The sequence below is a fragment of the Gobio gobio genome, assembly GCF_949357685.1.
Source record: "Gobio gobio genome assembly, chromosome: 4".
NCBI lineage: Eukaryota > Metazoa > Chordata > Actinopteri > Cypriniformes > Gobionidae > Gobio > Gobio gobio.
The window spans coordinates 49,293,623-49,311,366 of NC_137100.1; the positions used below are offsets into that span (position 1 = coordinate 49,293,623).

The window sequence follows — 17,744 nt, forward strand, 5'->3', positions numbered from 1 at the left end:
TCTGATGAAGGACGTTCTAAAATATCATGTTTACTACGGAGTTTGCACAGGGGATAATCGTGTAGTCATGGTGTCATATCCTGCCAGATGGTTAGATTCTCAATGTTACCCATGCTGACCACCCCTGCCATGATTTTTGTGCCAAATTTGCGATAGTTTCCTGGTAACCAGCAGAAAGTTTGTCTGTTAACGTGTTTGTGTGAAAGTTCAACAGCTTTATAAAAGAATTTGCAGTATTTACAACCATTTGAGTTCATCTGGACTTTGAAGAGGAAAGACATGGAGTTGGACAACAGCAGTGTGTCTCTCCTGGATGAGGGTGACCTGTGTGCAGATGCTCAGGTCTGTTGATTCAACAGCTTGCAGAAGTCTGTTCTTTTATACTCTGTTATTTCTGCCTCAAATTTGCAGTAAATATTGAGTTTGCCTAAAATCCCTGCTCCTTGTTTGTCAGCATTGATTTGGAGTTTTTGATTTTAAGAGAAAACTGTGATGCCTTTTACAGGAGAGCCATGGGTGGAGTGTGAAGTCCAGCATTTCAGTATCTCTCTGAATGTAATTTGGGTCTAATGGGCAGAGCTAGAATATCCAACCACACCCTAATCCTATCCATAACTCTATCCCTTCATACGTCATTTGACTCTGCAGTGAGTACCACTTGTTTTACAGCGCATTCAAGGCACATTCTGTCCGATTTGTATGCGCTCCCTGGGAGCTGAAACTAAGAAAACCTCAGAGCTACAGGGAAATCTTAACTAGGTCTACAACAAAATAGTTATATTGGAATATTTCACGCAAAGTTAAAAATCCATTACATCTACTTAACCTCGGGCCACGCTTTTCCATACAACTGTGTTATACATGGGCCAGTGGCATAAACAGTCACTGTTGCAGTTTTTAATTTTTTTTAAAAAACCGCTTGAACACATTTCTCAATACTTGGGTCTTTTTTTTCCCGCACAGTTCTTCTAACCAACTTTCAACTTGGCACAGCAGTTAATTTCACATTCAAAATGCACCAATACTGCCAAAACACTTAATACATGTCTCAAATCAATTCATTCTTCCATAACACTAGCAAAGTGTTCATTTTCAACCAACAAAATAAAACACCAACCTAAACAGGTTGCATTATACAATGTTTGCTGATTCAGAATATATTTCAATATGGTATTACTGTAGAAATGTAGTACATTTTTTTCTTATTCATTTTGCCTTATGCTAGGTTTTGAACTTAAGTTTAACAGTTTTGAAAAGTTTTTGTGTCTGAGACGCTTGTTTGTGTCTGAGTGAGATAAATGTTAAATGATCCACAATTTATCCCGCATAAACTGATGTTGTAATCACTGTGTGAAGAATTTTGAAAAAGTGCCACAAGTATTGAGAAATGTGTCCTAGCGATTGTAAAAAAAAAAGAACTTACTAGTTAGCCGAGGGGTAATCAGTCTTACTTTTTGGATACAAATTAGACCAATATACCTTTTTATGTGACTGACTTAAAAAGTTATGAACAAAAAAAATGTTGGCCTAAGACTAGTCAAAGCAATTTATACAACCAGCCCCAGGTTTGGCTATTATAAGGACATTTCTGAAAATGCCCTCACTAATATAGTGGAATATGTCCAAAAACCAACATTTCAGTGGTCCTCACATAAATGAGCCAAATTATGTTTTGCTATAAATCTTCTAATATCAACAGGTTTTTGGGAAAGTTGTCCATTTAGGTAATATCAACACTTGCCTAAAACCATCGCCTCTGAAGTTTTCTCACTAATATAATGAAATCACTGTGTTAATTACACCTGTGTGTGTTTATATCCGGTTAAACCCTACGTTATGAGAAAAAAATGTCCCTGCAAGGATGGCAATATCCGAAAATCATTGTCCTTGTGGGTACATTTTTGGTCCCCATGAGGATAAACCAGACTAAATTATGTTTTTTGAAAATGTTTTCTGTGGTGGGTAGGGTCAGTGTAGGGGGATGGAATATACTGTAAAAAATTTATTATGTCTATGGAAAGTCCCCATAAAACATTTAAACACAACATAAGAGTGTGTGTGTGTGTGTGTGTGTGTGTGTGTGTGTGTGTGTGTGTGTGTGTGTGTGTGTGTGTGTGTGTGTGTGTGTGTGTGTGTGTGTGTGTGTGTGTGTGTGTGTGTGCGTGTGCGTGTGCGTGTGCGTGTGTGTGTATGTATGTGAGAGAGAGAGAGAGAGAGAGAGAGAGAGATACTGAAAGAGAGAATTGTCTGTGTTTTTCTATTTCTGACACAACTGTTGTATTGTATTGAATGTTCTTGTCCCAATCTGACTCAGTCACACCTCCCTCAATTCAAAACTTTGTATGTGTGTACCAAATTAACCATATTTTGGGGAAAAATATGTACCCAAAAGGGAGTTAAAAAACCTCTGTTTGGGGCACATCCTCACTTGTAAAAACGGTGTTAAAATAAAATCAATAATTGTGAAAATGCAGAAATTTAACCAAACATGTTTGTGTGTGTGTACAAGGATGTTTATGTAGAAAAACTCATAAAGAGCCAAATGTAGGCGCTACTCATCTATATCATGAGAACATTTAGGGTTCATTGCACTGATACACACACACAAACACACTTACTCTTTATTTATTATGGCAGTAAAAGAGGGTGCTGCGTCTTTAAGCTCTGCCCCAGTGTGTGTGTGTTTGTGAGAGAGAGCAGAGGGGTTTGTTTATTGTTCTAGGGACAAAAGCGTGAGTGAGAATCATAAAAGCATCAAGAGAGATTAAACTACACGGCACATCAGAGAGACAGAGCGTGATACGCACACACATACTCACATGGGTAAGTCTACCTGAACTCACCTGAACCCATTTTTAACCACTGCTATGATTTTCATCATTTTTCTCATATTTACTGGCAGAATTTTTATTGATTGGTCTGTCTGTGATTTGCATGTGATATAAGTTGTTAAGATAAACGCATACAAGTGTTTTAATGATCATTTTGTATGTAGAGTGTAAAATTAAGATGGCTTCTGATTGCTCAGAAGAAGCTTAGAAGCATCACTCCTGTACTTATGGATGTATTTAATGGATCCTAATGAATTAAAAAGGTTGTTTTGATTGATTAACCAGCTGGCTCCACTTTTGATTGGCTAAGACGGTTACTACGACGCCTTAGAGGTGTGGGTGAGACGGCCAGTAACCTCAAGAGACTCCAGCCAGAGGTCACACCAGGTCTTTAGGTCAAATATTCTCTCCTCTATGGCTGACTCCTGTACGGCCCAGTGCCAGTCTAAAAATGGGAAGATATTTTCTGTAGTTGTATGAAGGATTCACATGTATGCATTGTATTATTTTGTAGGGTTCTCTCTCTTTTTTTGCACTGGCAGACCACAGATTAGATTGTCAGCCTTCTGCAGAATCACGTCTTCCGTTTGAACTGTTACAGAAAATGTGTGATTCTCTGTTTTCGGCTCAAAACTAGGGATAGTTGTTCCAAACCTGTTGTTCTTTCTTCTCCAAAACACAGAGGAATGCTGGTGTCCAAACAACATTGGACCCCACTGACTTTTCTTTGTATGGACAAAAAAGCACTGAAACATATTTCAGAGTATGTTATTTTGTGTTCCACTGAAGAAATAAAGTCGTACAGGTTTGGAACGACATGAGGGTGAGAAAATTATGACAGAATGTTCATTTTTGGGTGAGCTATCCCCTTAAAGCATTTCCGAATTCTGAAAAAGAATGTGTGGTGAAAATGTGCCTCATATAGTAATCAGATTATTGTGAGTGTCAAGCATTTTTGATGCTTGTTGAGAAGATGAGCTAAAAAAAAACTGTCTAAAAAGAGTGTAAAAGGCTGGATGACCTGCCATGATCCCAATTGTAACCCCAGTGGTGTCAGTGTGTGTCTGTCTGTGCCGCTATGGGTGGAAACGCAATGACGTACTCCACTGCTGAGGCCTGTGAGTGAGTGTGTGTGTGTTTGTTCACAATGATACGTTTTGTTGTTAAAACAAAAGCCATTATGACTATCACAAGTGTTTCTTTTTCTGACCACAAAACCTCAAACACTCATGAAAATGCGCCCCCCTCCACCCCCAAATATCACCCTGACACCAGGCTACTCAGGCAAAAGAGAAAGAGTGATAGAGAGAGGGAGGGAGGGAAAGAAAGAAGTGAGGGAGGGAGAGGAGCAGCTTAAGCGATGCAATTTTTTCTTCCTTGAGGTGGACAGTGGAGTGTATCTGAAGAAAGAGAGAGAAATTACCTCCCTCGATTTCGACATCACACAACAGAGGGCAGAAATCTCTCTGGAGTGAGTGGACAAGCGTCTGCACGGCTCTCTCCTGGTGTGGGTTCGGCTCAGCAGTGTCGATGTTTCCAGTGAAACAGCCGTGGTTGTGTAAAGCGCTAGGTGACCCGAGGCGCATCATCTTCTCACATTCTGGGGACTGCAGAACTCCATAGCTGAGCCTTCTGGGGCTTATTGTTTGTTTGGCTTCTTTTGGTTAAGTTGCTTTATTATTGATGTTGTTGTTTTGCCTGTTAAATGCACATATTCGTCTATTTTTTTCCTTCATAGTTTACTTTTTTAACTGAGATTCTGTGCAGGGCTTTCTGATCGCCTGCCTTCTGGCTTGTTCGTTTGTGATTCCGTGATACACTGACTATTTAAAAGTGTGTGCATGTGTCAGCGCATTGTGTATGTGTGTCCTTGACTTACTGTAGGCCAACTAACTCTTAAAAGCGCATTAGAGGTGTTTGTATCAAGTTTGCATGCTCATTTATGGGTCAGCGGTGAGATTTTCTAGAGACTCATGAGTGCACTTGTGTACTGTTAGGATAGAGTGTGTGTAAGTGTGAGTGTATAAATGTGTGTGTGCATTGTGTGTGCTGCATGTGCAGTGTGTGTGTTGATATATCACTCACCTACAGGTTGCTATGACTGCTGCATCCGCTGCCTGGGCGCCGTGCCCTACACCAGCCTGCTGGCCACCCTGCTCTGCTACACCGGCGTGGCGCTCTTCTGTGGGGGAGGGCATGAGGCGCTCACTCACACACACACATTCATAGAGCTCTACTTCGCAAGGGACGTCCAGGATTTCATCGTGCTGGCAGACTTGTGAGTGATTGTCTGTCTCTTTCTTTTTGTGATTGTGTCTTGTTTGTTTGTGTCATTTTTCCATATTTTGTGTTTCAGCATAAAATATTTCCAGTATGTGATCTACGGTCTGGCCTCCTTCTTTTTCCTCTATGGATTGTTGCTGTTGGCTGAAGGTTTTTACACCACCAGTGCAGTAAAGCAGACGTTCGGAGAATTTAGGAGCACCCAGTTCGGGCGGTGCCTCAGCCTGACTGTGAGTGTGTGTGTGTGTGTGTGTGTGTGTATATGTGTATATGTGTGTGTGTGTGTGAGGTCCTGGTAATGTGTGGCTATGTTATGAGGACACAAAAATGGAAATATCCAAAATCCTTGTCCAAAACAACTTATAAATCAGACTAAATTATGTTTTTTGAAAATGCAAAAATGCAGAAAGTTTTCTGTGATGGGTAGAGTTAGGGGATAGAATATACAGTTTGTACAGTATAAAAATCAAACGTCTATGGAAAGTCCACATAAAACATGATTTTTTTGAGAATTTTGTGGTCATTGGTCCCTTTGCATCTTTCTTGATAAGGAAATATTAGGGTATGGAAAATAAATTTCCATACAAATGTCCCAAAAAAGAATGCAAATAATTAAAAAAAATTATTAATGATTAAGCTCTTAATATAACAAATTATAATATTCATTAATCGTTTATTTTAATATATTAATAATAATTATTATTTTTAAGCCATATACATTTCAGTAATGGATATGTTTTGTTCAGATATGTTTCTTAAAGGGATAGTTCACCCAAAATTTTTCATTTTATCATTACTTATTCACGCTTATTCAAGTTGTCCCAAACCAGGTTGAGTTTGAGCAGTTGATTTTTTCTTATTTTGTTTGTATCTCCTTTCATATGTATGTGCTTTCCTATAGCTCAAACAGGAGAGCATGGCGCTAGCAACGCCAAGGTCATGGGTTCGATTCCCAGGGAAAGCAAGAATTGACAAAATGTAAAATGTGTACCTTGAATGCAATGTACGTCGCTTTGGATAAAAGCGTCTGCCAAATGCATAAATGTAAATGTAAATGTATGTGAACATTTATGACCACATACATATGTCTTCTGTAGAGGACTGTTAAATCACTGTTCAGGTGCTATATAAATCAAGTTTTACTTGCTTTCTTATATCTTTTGCAATGTGTTAATGCTTGTTATGTTGCGATGGTCTAAATAACTGTTTCTCTTGTCCAGTTGATAATCCTGACGTGCATTCTCGCGGTGATTTGGCTGGTTGTCTTTGGCTTCACTGCCATTCCCGTGCTCTTCTTCATTAATATGGAAAGCTCCTGTCACCAAGTCAACATTCTGTCGGAAACCACCTTGTTCAACCAGCAATCAAGGGTCTGCATGGACGCACGGATGTTTGGTATGTCTACACCCAAGTGTGTGTGAATCTGTGCGTGTGTGTGTGGGTTCATGATCATGATGTCTGTTTTTCTATGTAGGGTTTCTTCCCTGGAATGCTGTGCCTGGGATTGTTTGTGGAAATACACTGGCCAACATCTGCAAAACACAAGAGGTTAGATGGTTATAGTTCTGGACACACACACACATACTCAGATTTTCAAGAGATCATATCACTTATATCCCTTTTCATGTTTCCAGTTCTACATGACCTATGACCTTTACATCTGTGCATTTGCTGGAGCAGGAATCACCCTTCTTGCCCTGGTTAGTGATCTCATATTCTACACATGTGAACTTTAAAGTCGTTTATATTTATGAAGATGTTTTGTGCAGATGTAGATGTTTTGTGCAAGGTCATAGTGGTTCACTGGCTCCTTCAAGGACCTCCTTGCTTTGCATTCTGGAAATCATCCATTATTAACTGGTAAATCCACCTCAGAAATCTTTATGAAATGATTTTAAGAATCACAAACGACAATGATGTGTCCATCATGACAATTACTGAGAACAGTAACAGGTCATTTGCAAATTTTTTGATTATTATATTTAGACATTTATTTATGCTATTGACAAACTTCCATTGTCTTTGAATTGGACTGGATTGTTTGAGGTCAGAGTGCAGAGCTGTCAAACAGCACGAAGTTCATAACGGAAGTACAGCAAGGGAATGTTTAGTTTACAATCAGCAACTGACCTCTCTGCTACTGACCGATCCTCAGCGTCTCTACTCCCTTTTCCTGTGTATTTGGCAGCAGTTATTTCTCAGGCTTTATCTAACGAGAATCATAGAGCACTAACTATGGGGACAGCCCTCTGTCCTGCTGAGGAGCGCAGCAAGATGGATGCGTTTGATAATAATGTAATAAACAGAAAATTGCAGTTTCAATGGCCCAAAAAAGTATTTAGGCACTTCATAAATTCTCCATTTCATTGCATTAGGTATGTGCCATCTGCAAAAAAATGCACATTTCTTTTGTGAAATGTTTTATTTGAATATGTACAGAAGCTTGTTTCCGCCACAAAATAAAACATTTTAAAAGATAATTGCAACTTTTTATCTCACAATTGTGAGTTTATAACTCACAATTCTGACTTCTTTTCTCATAATTGTGAGATATTAACTCACAATTGCGAGTTATAAAGTCAGAATTACGAGTTATAATGTTTTTTTATTTTTTTTCGCTATTGCGACTTTATATCACGCAATTCTGACTTTATAACTCACAATTTTTACCTAATAGCTAAAAAAGTCAGAATTGTGAGATAAAAAGTTGCCTTTTTTATTCTGTGGCGGAAACAAGCTTCCTTAAATAGGCGTGCCTTTATGATGAATAAGTTTGACTTATTAGCTATGCCAGATGGTAAAAAATAATAAGCCTTTCACAGCCTTTTTTAAAGAATCAAGTCCTGAATTTTTCCACTACACTGCTCTTGAGTAAGGAACTTAAACCACATTTGCTCTTAAATGATTGGTTCTCTAAATAAATAAATAAATAAATGGTGTGCTATTATTAGATTCTTACACTTTGTCTGATGTTTATAGTAAAGTGTGTCAAAGGGATATAAACACTAATGTCACAAAACCTCAGATTTCCTCTTTTGCAGAGGAACAGATCAGTGACACCTTCTGATCAGACATATGGGTTGTTCTTTCCTTTTCTTCTTATTTCTAGTTCATTTACGTGGTTGCCACCACCTACAACTACGCTGTTCTAAGGTTTCTCGGAAGGAAGGGAATCCGTTGCTAGGTTAGGTGTTGCTAGGCCCGCTTTCCTGTCGCCTGTTGCAGCGGTATCAGTGGTGTCATCGCTGTGGCCCGTGAGGAAACACAAGAGAGTTCCATGAAGCCCCTGCAGAGTTCTATCATACAGAGCACAAACACACACAAACCACTAGTAACCACTACACTAAAGAACAACAACATCAAAAAATCATTGAAGCTCTACACATACAACCACAAACTACTGTACTGTAGATCTCTGGAGGAGTGGAATCTAGCTTCTCTATTTCTTCATTTATCTCCTCTCTCTCTCTCTCTCTCTGTGTCTTTGTCTCACACACACACACATTATCATACCGCCTTTCTCTCACGGCCATTCATTCATTCATTTTAATGATTGTATTCATTGTGCTTCATGGTCATATTAATGCCTTGCAGTTTGCTAGGATTTTAGCTTCTCTCTGTCTCTCTCTCGCGTTTCATCTTTTTGAGAGTTTGACTGGTTGTTTCTTCAGTCAGATGTTGGTTTATATTCCGAGACACACAGAGAAACAGCGCTGAAGTGAGCAGCTTTCTTTGTGTCTTTGTGACACTCTTAGTGTCAGTGTGTATTTGTTGTATATTTTGACTAACTGTGGCAATATGCTGAACCTGTTCAATGATGGTGCTCGATCAAAAGAACTAATGTCTTTTTTTATTGTTCTGGCTCATTTTAGAAAACTAAAAATATTTCTACAGTAAGGTGGATAACTGTAATAAATGAGTAATAAAAATGATGCAAACTAAAATGAATTTACATAAAATTGTGTGTTGACTTCATAGAAACTCATATATACTTTAATGAATAAACTTTAATGAAAGTTGCCGATCAGCGTTGTCAATTCTTCTTACAGCTACAGATCACGTTTAAAGAGGATATTAAAAGACAATTGAAACTGAATTGTTAGACAAATATGTGGAACATGTTGATCAGAAAGAGAGAGATGCTTTATTAATCCCCAAAGGGAATTTGTATATCAAGACATGTACATGCAGCAATGATCATTTACAGAAAATGACGTTTCATGTGCACTAAACCTATAACAGCAGTTCCACCACTGATGAAGTTTATTTTGAATGAACACAAAACTTGGTGGCAGACTCTGAGATGTGCTTTATTGCCATGGTGATAAGTTGTAGTCGAGTAGGCCGCTGTGGGGATGATTCATCAGAGCTGGAAGATTTGATCAAAGCATCTCTCGCAGAGGACTTTCCCAGCATAGTGGTACATAGATGAGGAGAGATCACCCAGAGGACTGCTGCAGTCATTACACTAAAACACACACACACACAGACAAAGCATTACTGATCACACTGCAGCACATCTTATTGCTGTGGATGGTTGTAAGAAAAATAAATGAAAGAGATACTCCTTCCAAAAATGATAACGGTGTCAGGCTGAAACGAACAAAAAACACTTGTCGCGTCTGGCTCCGCATTGCGCCGGATGTATAATAGGGGCCCTAGGTCATGTACACTTGCTTTATATGGACTCACAGAGATGGATTTTTTTTTAAAACAATATTTGTTTGTGTTCATCTGAAGAAAGAAAGTCATATACATCTGGGACGGCATGAGGGTGAGTAAATGATGAGAGTTTTAATTTCAGGTGTGTTCATGCGCATTGTTGGCGCGTTGATATTGAGGCAACTGAAATAGACTGCGCCATTGACCAACAAAAACCTGGTCTAAAGTCAATGGCTCAATATTTTTTTGTTATTTAAAGCAGCACTAGGTAGTTTTTGCTCTCGGGGTCCACCTACAGTTGGGAAACAGTATTGTCCTCTACTACTGTCGTAAACTGTCATTCCACATCAGTGGATGCATCGCAAGTGCATTTGTTGACATGACAACTATGATAGCCCTGAACACTGCAGGAGGAGTTCACATGTCTATGGAGTTCACATGCAGGTGTTCTGCTTGCGTCGCGTGGGAAATGTCTTCATCCCAGGTACAGTGGCATATGTTTCAGCATGTCATATGAATATAATTTCATGGGTTTTATTTTTTTCAAACGCCAAATGATCGCGATGCTCACGTTTACAAGCCAGCGTCATTATAGTAGCCTAGTCTATTGGTTACCGTTTTACAGAATCTATATGATACTTCAATTAAATGTTTGAGTGGTAGGTAATAACCATACATCGTCAATATTTACATTTACATTTAGTCATTTAGCAGACGCTTTTATCCAAAGCGACTTACAAATGAGGGCAATAGAAGCAGAGCAGTCGAAGGGCAGCAATATCAGCAATATGCAAGTGCTGTACCAAGTCTCAGTTAGTCTAGCACAGAACAGAATATATTATAATATCAAGCTACCATAGATGAATCTGCAAATTTGAAAAAGCGATTTGCATTATAGCTTGAGGCAAGACAAATAAACCAATATCACAGACATGTTTGGTATCCTAAAATATGATTTTGTACGTCTTACTTATTTACTTGCAAGAATGTAGCCCCTCCTCCTTCAGCTCACGCCAACGAGCAAACGCTGGCCCAATGTTGATCCTCGTCCTGACTTTAATCTGATCACTTTCTCGTTTCCTGTTTTTGCTTTCCTCCGACAAAATCTTTTCTTTCTTATTTTTCTGTGCTGCTTCGGCCATGACTATAACATTCGGCAAACAAATAATAGTTTGGCTCACACGTCCGACTCCGAATTTAAGGAAGTGGGGGTGGTGGTGGAAGTGACGGATATGCCGTAAAGCAGTCGAATTTTGTAGTTCTTTTTTTTCTCGGGTTACTACCCGAAACCCGAAGTTTAAAAACGATACAGACCCCGTCAGGCTATGGCAGACGTGTCATTCAACCTATTGTAAGTCGATGTATCATCACAAGAGGTTTGAAAATATATTATAAAGGTTGAAAAGTTACCTAGTGCTGCTTTAACCCTCTGGTGCTCTTCGTTTAGGGGTTGCATTGGTTGTCTTCCCGGTAATAAGTGACCGGACACCTAAAAATGAATCTTCCTCCACCCCAGTAAAACCAATGCAATTTATTTTTCTTCAATAATATTTTTTCTTTTTAATTTTGTATTTTGAGATGATTTGATGGTATTTTTTTTATATTTATGCAATAATTATGGTCTATTTTTGCCATTGAAAATTATACAAAAAGTTGTTTTTGTTATTTTATTATTGCAGTATTTCAGGTTAAAATAGAGACTAGGCCTTCAAAATATTTTTTTTTAAAGGCAGATTAGCGCACTCTTTTGGAATTATTTAAGAAATCATGCAACCATGGGTGTAATCACTAGAGGTCTCTATGGAGAATTCCCTAGTTCTGTTTTGAACACATTTAATGCATTTTTTTTTTTTTTATGGATTTGAATATATATTTAAAAAATCTCAAAAACGATTTATTATAAAGTTGGATGTTTATTTTTTTGTTAGAAATATTGATTTTTTCTGTGAATTTGTGTTTTTGCAGATTCCCCATTCATTTCCTATGGTGTCATTTTTGGGTGTTCACTGTTCACATACCTAATGCTAGAAAAGTCACCAAGTTTCATATCATTCTGATGAAGCTGTGATTTTTAAAAATTCCAAATGATGGTTCATAGGTTCAGTTTTTCATAGGTGTGTGTGTGTGTGTATGTGCGTGCGTGCGTGTGTGCGTGCGTGCGTGTGTGTGCGTGTGCGCGCGTGCGTGTGTGTGTGTGTGTGAGAGTGGATGTGTCAATATCACATTCTTGATGTTTTAGAGTGTTGTGTGTTTTTGCAGATTTCCCATTCATTTCCTATGGTCGGTCATTTATGACCGAAGACAATGAACGCTACTTTTTTTTTTTACGACCAATTAGCATGCTCGAATCATGACCCCAATTTTTTTGTGTGTTTACATACCTAATGCAAAGGGTTTTTGTGTGTTTACATACCTAATGCAGAGGGTTAAAGAGCGCGTTAGTAATATGCACCTATAGGTGGGTCCACAACGCGTGTACATTCTGCTTATTACACACACAGATTATTATTGTGTACATAAATATAAAAATACCTACGTCATAATGGATAGTCATTGCATGTATCAGAATTATCCTATTTGCAGTAATGATGAGCAAGCAGGCGTCAATGGACGAGCAGATCCGTTTCCTCGCTAGAGAAGCTTGCAAATTCTGCCATGTAAATAACGAATCCGCCATGTGCCGAGCGCAACTGGCTTTTAAAGGGAATGGGAAATGAGACTCTGGTTGGTTTGTTCCACATTATGCTCAAAATACACCCATTACTCATTAAGAGAGAGGGCCCTATCTTGCACCCAGCGCAATTGACTTTGTACACCGACGCATGTGTCATTCCTATTTTGCACCCGCGCAAAGCGCGCTTTTCCCTCCACAGAAGCACGTCGCTAAACTAGTGAATGAACTTGCGCTACCTGGGCGGTTCAGCGCAAAAAAGGAGGCGTGTTCCGGCGCAAACAATCCCTGGTGCTATTTTGCTGTTCCATTAAACAATTGCGCCACTGACCAGAAAAAACCTAGTCTAAAGTCAGTGGCGCGTTGCGCGTTGTTCATTATGCTATTTTAAGGGCGCATGCTTGACCATAATGTATAGCGTGCACAACGCGCATACACTTTGCTCATGTAATCTACACAGATGCAACAGTTATTTTTGCAAATCATAAATTGTTACACTAAAAAAATATTAACACATGAGATGACGGAAATCATTGTGGTGTGCCACGAAGATGTGAAAAAAAATAGGCATAAATCTAGCTTACAAATGATTCAGGCTAATTGTAATAATTAAGGATAAGACCTGTTTGCCCAATAGTGGCAAGACATATATGTATATAAGGACATCTGACAAATTGGTTTGTCCGTCAAGAACCAGGAAAAAAAATCGACTGAAAAACTGAAAAAACTGAAACACTGAACAAAAAAAGACTGTGAAATCACCTTTACCATAATGTACAACATTACAACTTCACTTCTCTGTCTTTCACTGCTCTTACAAGCACATCAGTCTCCTCGGCTGTGAACCGCTCCTGGCGTGCGCCTGGTAAATACGCCATAATAATAGCAATCCATAATGGAACTTGCGCACCTGCTTTTAAAGGGAATGTTGGATGACGCTCGGATTGGTTTATTCACGTTACGCCCAAACCACACCTATGAATAATGAAGCTACTTCAGACCAACCCATTTTAGATTTGCGCCGGGCGCAAGAGCCATTTATCCCGCCGGGAAAATAGCAACAGCGCCGAGACCCGCCCACAAAGTTACTTGCGCTTCACGCTTTGACACTTGCGTTTCAGATCGTTAAAATAGGGCCCAATAAATGTTCTCGGTGCGCCGACCATTTTTTCCATAGTTAAACTAGCAAAGGTGGATTCGGACACGCCCTAAGTGCACTTGCGGCGTGCGCTTTAGACCATGCGCTTAGATTGTTAAAATAGAGCCCATAATGTTAACTCTTCACAAAGTGAACATAATGGTAGGCCTAATCTATACAACCACAGTTGATGAAACGTCTTTAGCTGTTTATGCCAAGCGTGAACTCGAACCAGAATATGACACTTGACTTGAGGCATGAGTTTATATGTATTATATTTACGATCTCGTTCCGCTTCAGAATACATTAATTCATCATCTGTGGTTATGTAGATTACCATCATGTTCACTTTGTGTGGTTCTTAAAGCGTCCACTTTGGAGGTCCTGTACACATATGGATTAACAGAAAGGTTTTTTGGTGGATTATTCCTTTAAGTCATAATGATAAAAAAAGGTTTCATGGTCATAAAACAAAGTCTATTCACCTGCCATTAAAGTTCATTTTAAGCCTTGCTATTAACATGTGTCTCCTGTGACCACTTGTGTTTGAATTCCGCAGAGACACTCTTCTCTTATTTTGTGGAGCAGAAACACTCAACCTCGGCGTCCGTTGTCAGGCCTTCCCGCTTAGGTCTCTCTAGTGCTGTAAATCTTTTCTAATAATAACACGGGTCCTAAAACTCTTGCCTGATCATAACACTTCTTTTTTTTTAGTGACCCTTTCTCTTTTGTAATGTCTCTCAGCCATCTCTCTTTCTAAAGTCTTTCTTCAAATCTCCCTCTTGCTCACTCTCTCTCCTCTCCTGAAGTGGACACACCCTCTACTGCTGGTGATTGGCTGCAAGTGTGTTTTGTTGCTCGGTCGGATCCACTTTGAACAGTTTATCGGAAATCGCTTACTGCACCTTTAATACCAGGTGGAAATAATACAGACAAGGCTCAGATGAAAACAACTTTGAGGAAGGGTGAGACACTGACTTCTGAGCCTGGTTCAGTACAGAGGAAGAAGAGATTAAATAAGTAAACCTTGAAACAATCCGGATGGCAGCGAATGTCAGGAATGTTGATGGTAAGTTTCGTATTTCCATTTAAGGGCAGCTTGCAGAAGGAACACATGGTGTTACCTTTCACACTGCAAAGGGAGACATACACAGATTTATCTAACAATTTTCTTGCCACTGCCTATGAGTCAATATAGGTCAACAAACATCATATGAAAATGAAGGTGTTGCATAAACGACTGACTTACTTCAATCCAGCTTCACTGTTCAGTCTGTGTTGTTCTGCTGGGGCTTCCACAATAGGCTCTTCCGTTGGTTCTGTAGTTGCTCTAGCTGATGACTCTGTTGGAGTTTTCAGAGCAGATACTAGTGAAAGTTCCCCATGATTACTTGTAGGCTGTTTTTCTGCCTTTCTGGGTTCGAGTGGAGTCTCTACTACAGGTGCATGTGCTGTTGTGAGTCGTTCCACTGGATTGTCTTCCTTTTTCTCTGTGGTCAGAACACCTGAAGGTTTTGATGGATTCTCGTGTAGAGTTTTGGCTGTTTTCTCGTGCAGTCCTCCACTGGATTGTCTTTGGTCTGTTGAAACTCTGTCTACTGTTGTTTCCACCTTTACATCTACAGGAGCATCTGCAGGTGTCTTCAATGGTTCCTCTACAGGTTTGACTGTAGTTTTCTCCACTAAATCCTTTTTAAAAGCATCTGCGGGTGTCTTCAATGGTTCCTCTACAGGTTTGACTGTAGTTTTCTCCACTAAATCCTTTTTAAAAGCATCTGCAGGTGTCTTCAATGGTTCCTCTACAGGTTTGACTATAGTTTTCTCCACTAAATCCTTTTTTAAAGCATCTGCAGGTGTCTTCAATGGTTCCTCTACAGGTTTGACTATAGTTTTCTCCACTAAATCCTTTTTTAAAGCATCTGCGGGTGTCTTCAATGGTTCCTCTACAGGTTTGACTATAGTTTTCTCCACTACATCCTTTTTAAAAGCATCTGCAGGTGTCTTCAACGGTTCCTCTACAGGTTTGACTATAGTTTTCTCCACTACATCCTTTTTAAAAGCATCTGCAGGTGTCTTCAATGGTTCCTCTATGGGTTTGACTATAGTTTTCTCCACTACATCCTTTTTTAAAGCATCTGCAGGTGTCTTCAATGGTTCCTCTACAGGTTTGACTATAGTTTTCTCCACTAAATCCTTTTTAAAAGCATCTGCAGGTGTCTTCAATGGTTCCTCTACAGGTTTGACTATAGTTTTCTCCACTACATCCTTTTTAAAAGCATCTGCAGGTGTCTTCAGTGGTTCCTCTACAGGTTTGACTATAGTTTTCTCCACTACATCCTTTTTAAAAGCATCTGCAGGTGTCTTCAATGGTTCCTCTACAGGTTTGACTATAGTTTTCTCCACTACATCCTTTTTTAAAGCATCTGCAGGTGTCTTCAATGGTTCCTCTACAGGTTTGACTGTAGTTTTCTCCACTACATCCTTTTTTAAAGCATCTGCAGGTGTCTTCAATGGTTCCTCTACAGGTTTGACTATAGTTTTCTCCACTACATGCTTTTTTAAAGCATCTGCAGGTGTCTTCAATGGTTCCTCTACAGGTTTGACTGTAGTTTTCTCCACTACATCCTTTTTAAAAGCATCTGCGGGTGTCTTCAATGGTTCCTCTACAGGTTTGACTATAGTTTTCTCCACTAAATCCTTTTTAAAAGCATCTGCAGATGTCTTCAATGGTTCCTCTACAGGTTTGACTATAGCTTTCTCCACTACATCCTCTTCAGGAGCATCTGCAGGTGTCTTCAATGGTTCTTCTACCGGTTTGACTAAAATTTTCTCCACTACATCCTTTTTAGGAGTATCTGCAGGTGTCTTTAGTAATTCTTCTACAGGTTTGAATGTTACAGCCTCTACATCTGCTCTCTTGGACAGGATTGAGTCTTGAGTCCTCAAGGACAGGATATGGAACTGGACTGAAACACATTTAGAATTATTATGAAGCATCTGATTGTTCTTCTACACCTCATGAAATTTTAAATATAGTCTGTTATGAATTAATGAGTGTGAATATCTAAGGATGTCTGCTTCAGTTTTTCTAACTTGCATACGAGGAAATTAAAGGATAAAAGGCTCTATGCAGAGCTTTACCAGACCTTTTGGCCAGATGGGACCCACTCTTGACAGGTGTGTTTTCTGTTGAGCCCACAGGCCTAAGGGAGTGCAGATAGCTGGAGTTATTGGAATGGAAACATGAATAGAATGCAGAAACATTGAATATGCAAATCACACACAAGGAAAATAAGAACAGCTCTCACTCAAACTTCCTTAAAGCTGACATGACATAAGAGCTTTGAGGGGTTGTGGACGAGTCCAGACCGGAGGAGGCATCGCCGCTCTGTGAACATGGCATGATGGAGGAAGAGACCCGACTGCTCTCAGGTGATGATTCATTCTTAGGTTTTACTAGCTTTACTGGTTTACTGTAAGAGAGTGAACAGAAAAAAGACAGCGATGAACTGAGAGTGAGAGAGAAAGAGACAGTGGAATCATGGGAAAGACCTTTGACAGTACCGCTCTCAGCCAGCAGGTGACAGCATAAGTGTGCATTTACCATTTGACATCTAACTGAGTCTCCAGAACCTCTTGAGACCTTTGAATCCAACTTCCATCTTTTTTCAAATTGGTTCGAACTTTTGTTGTCCGGAACACCGCCTGCCTGTCTACAATCACAGAAAACGTCTGTTAGAGTGTATTTTGTTCACAAATGTATGTTTTATTGTTTGTGTTTGTAAATGTTTTACCACTGGACATGGCGAGATTCTCTTTCTCAGTCAGGCCTATGTTGGAAACACATGAAGTATATGTAATCAGATACAGCATCCCTCTGTTTCTTTATGTCCCTTTTTTAACATAATCTATATTGTTTGATGTGCTCTTTTTCCCTTTTTTGTGCCATATTGTTCCTGTACCCCCCAGACACACATGCTACAAACAACAAAAATGCAGCACAACCGCATTTTTTTTGTCTTCAGTGTGTGTGCATTATCTTGCATGCCATCTACAACAGAAACTCTGGTGCTGTCATAGTAAAATATGTGTTGTGAAAATGTTTGTCTTCATGCACTGTTTGGAATTGTACTTGACATAGTAATTGCATTGTGTTTTG

At 39.3% G+C, this 17,744-nt stretch overlaps 2 protein-coding genes across 4 annotated transcripts; one reads left to right on the forward strand and one right to left on the reverse strand.

The window, feature by feature from the left end:
• Positions 1-245: 245 nt before the first annotated feature.
• plp1b (proteolipid protein 1b) lies at positions 246-9,139 on the forward strand. 3 transcript variants are annotated; one of them, XM_079815708.1, is made up of 9 exons: positions 246-342; positions 506-647; positions 2,723-2,823; positions 4,923-5,109; positions 5,188-5,344; positions 6,335-6,509; positions 6,589-6,662; positions 6,749-6,814; positions 8,224-9,139. In XM_079815708.1, exons 3-9 carry the CDS (start codon positions 2,820-2,822, stop codon positions 8,296-8,298), a joined length of 738 nt encoding a protein of 245 aa, XP_079671834.1. In that variant the 5' UTR covers positions 246-342; positions 506-647; positions 2,723-2,819; the 3' UTR covers positions 8,299-9,139. The 3 variants fall into 3 exon arrangements, with proteins under 3 accessions (XP_079671834.1, XP_079671833.1, XP_079671832.1); XM_079815707.1 differs by lacking the exons at positions 246-342; positions 506-647; positions 2,723-2,823 and adding an exon at positions 4,187-4,401 and having other exon boundaries at positions 8,224-9,134; XM_079815706.1 differs by lacking the exons at positions 246-342; positions 506-647; positions 2,723-2,823 and having other exon boundaries at positions 4,771-5,109; positions 8,224-9,134.
• Positions 9,105-17,458, reverse strand: LOC307125433 (uncharacterized protein; the record flags this gene model as incomplete). Its single annotated transcript, XM_079815283.1, has 7 exons — positions 9,105-9,582; positions 14,612-14,717; positions 14,835-16,551; positions 16,732-16,806; positions 16,955-17,058; positions 17,190-17,298; positions 17,380-17,458. The coding sequence occupies 7 exons, from the start codon at positions 17,456-17,458 to the stop codon at positions 9,478-9,480; spliced, it is 2,295 nt and encodes a 764-aa protein (XP_079671409.1). The 3' UTR covers positions 9,105-9,477.
• Between the last annotated feature and the right edge of the window lie 286 nt (positions 17,459-17,744).

Excerpts from the sequence above, each read along its gene's own strand:
- plp1b (XM_079815706.1), top strand. The coding sequence starts at position 4,859 with ATGTGTGTGTGCATTGTGTGTGCTGCATGTGCAGTGTGTGTGTTGATA. Across the intron at positions 5,345-6,334 it reads GGCGGTGCCTCAGCCTGACT|TTGATAATCCTGACGTGCAT; the intron begins GTGAGTGTGTGT and ends TCTCTTGTCCAG. Across the intron at positions 6,815-8,223 it reads GAATCACCCTTCTTGCCCTG|TTCATTTACGTGGTTGCCAC; the intron begins GTTAGTGATCTC and ends TCTTATTTCTAG.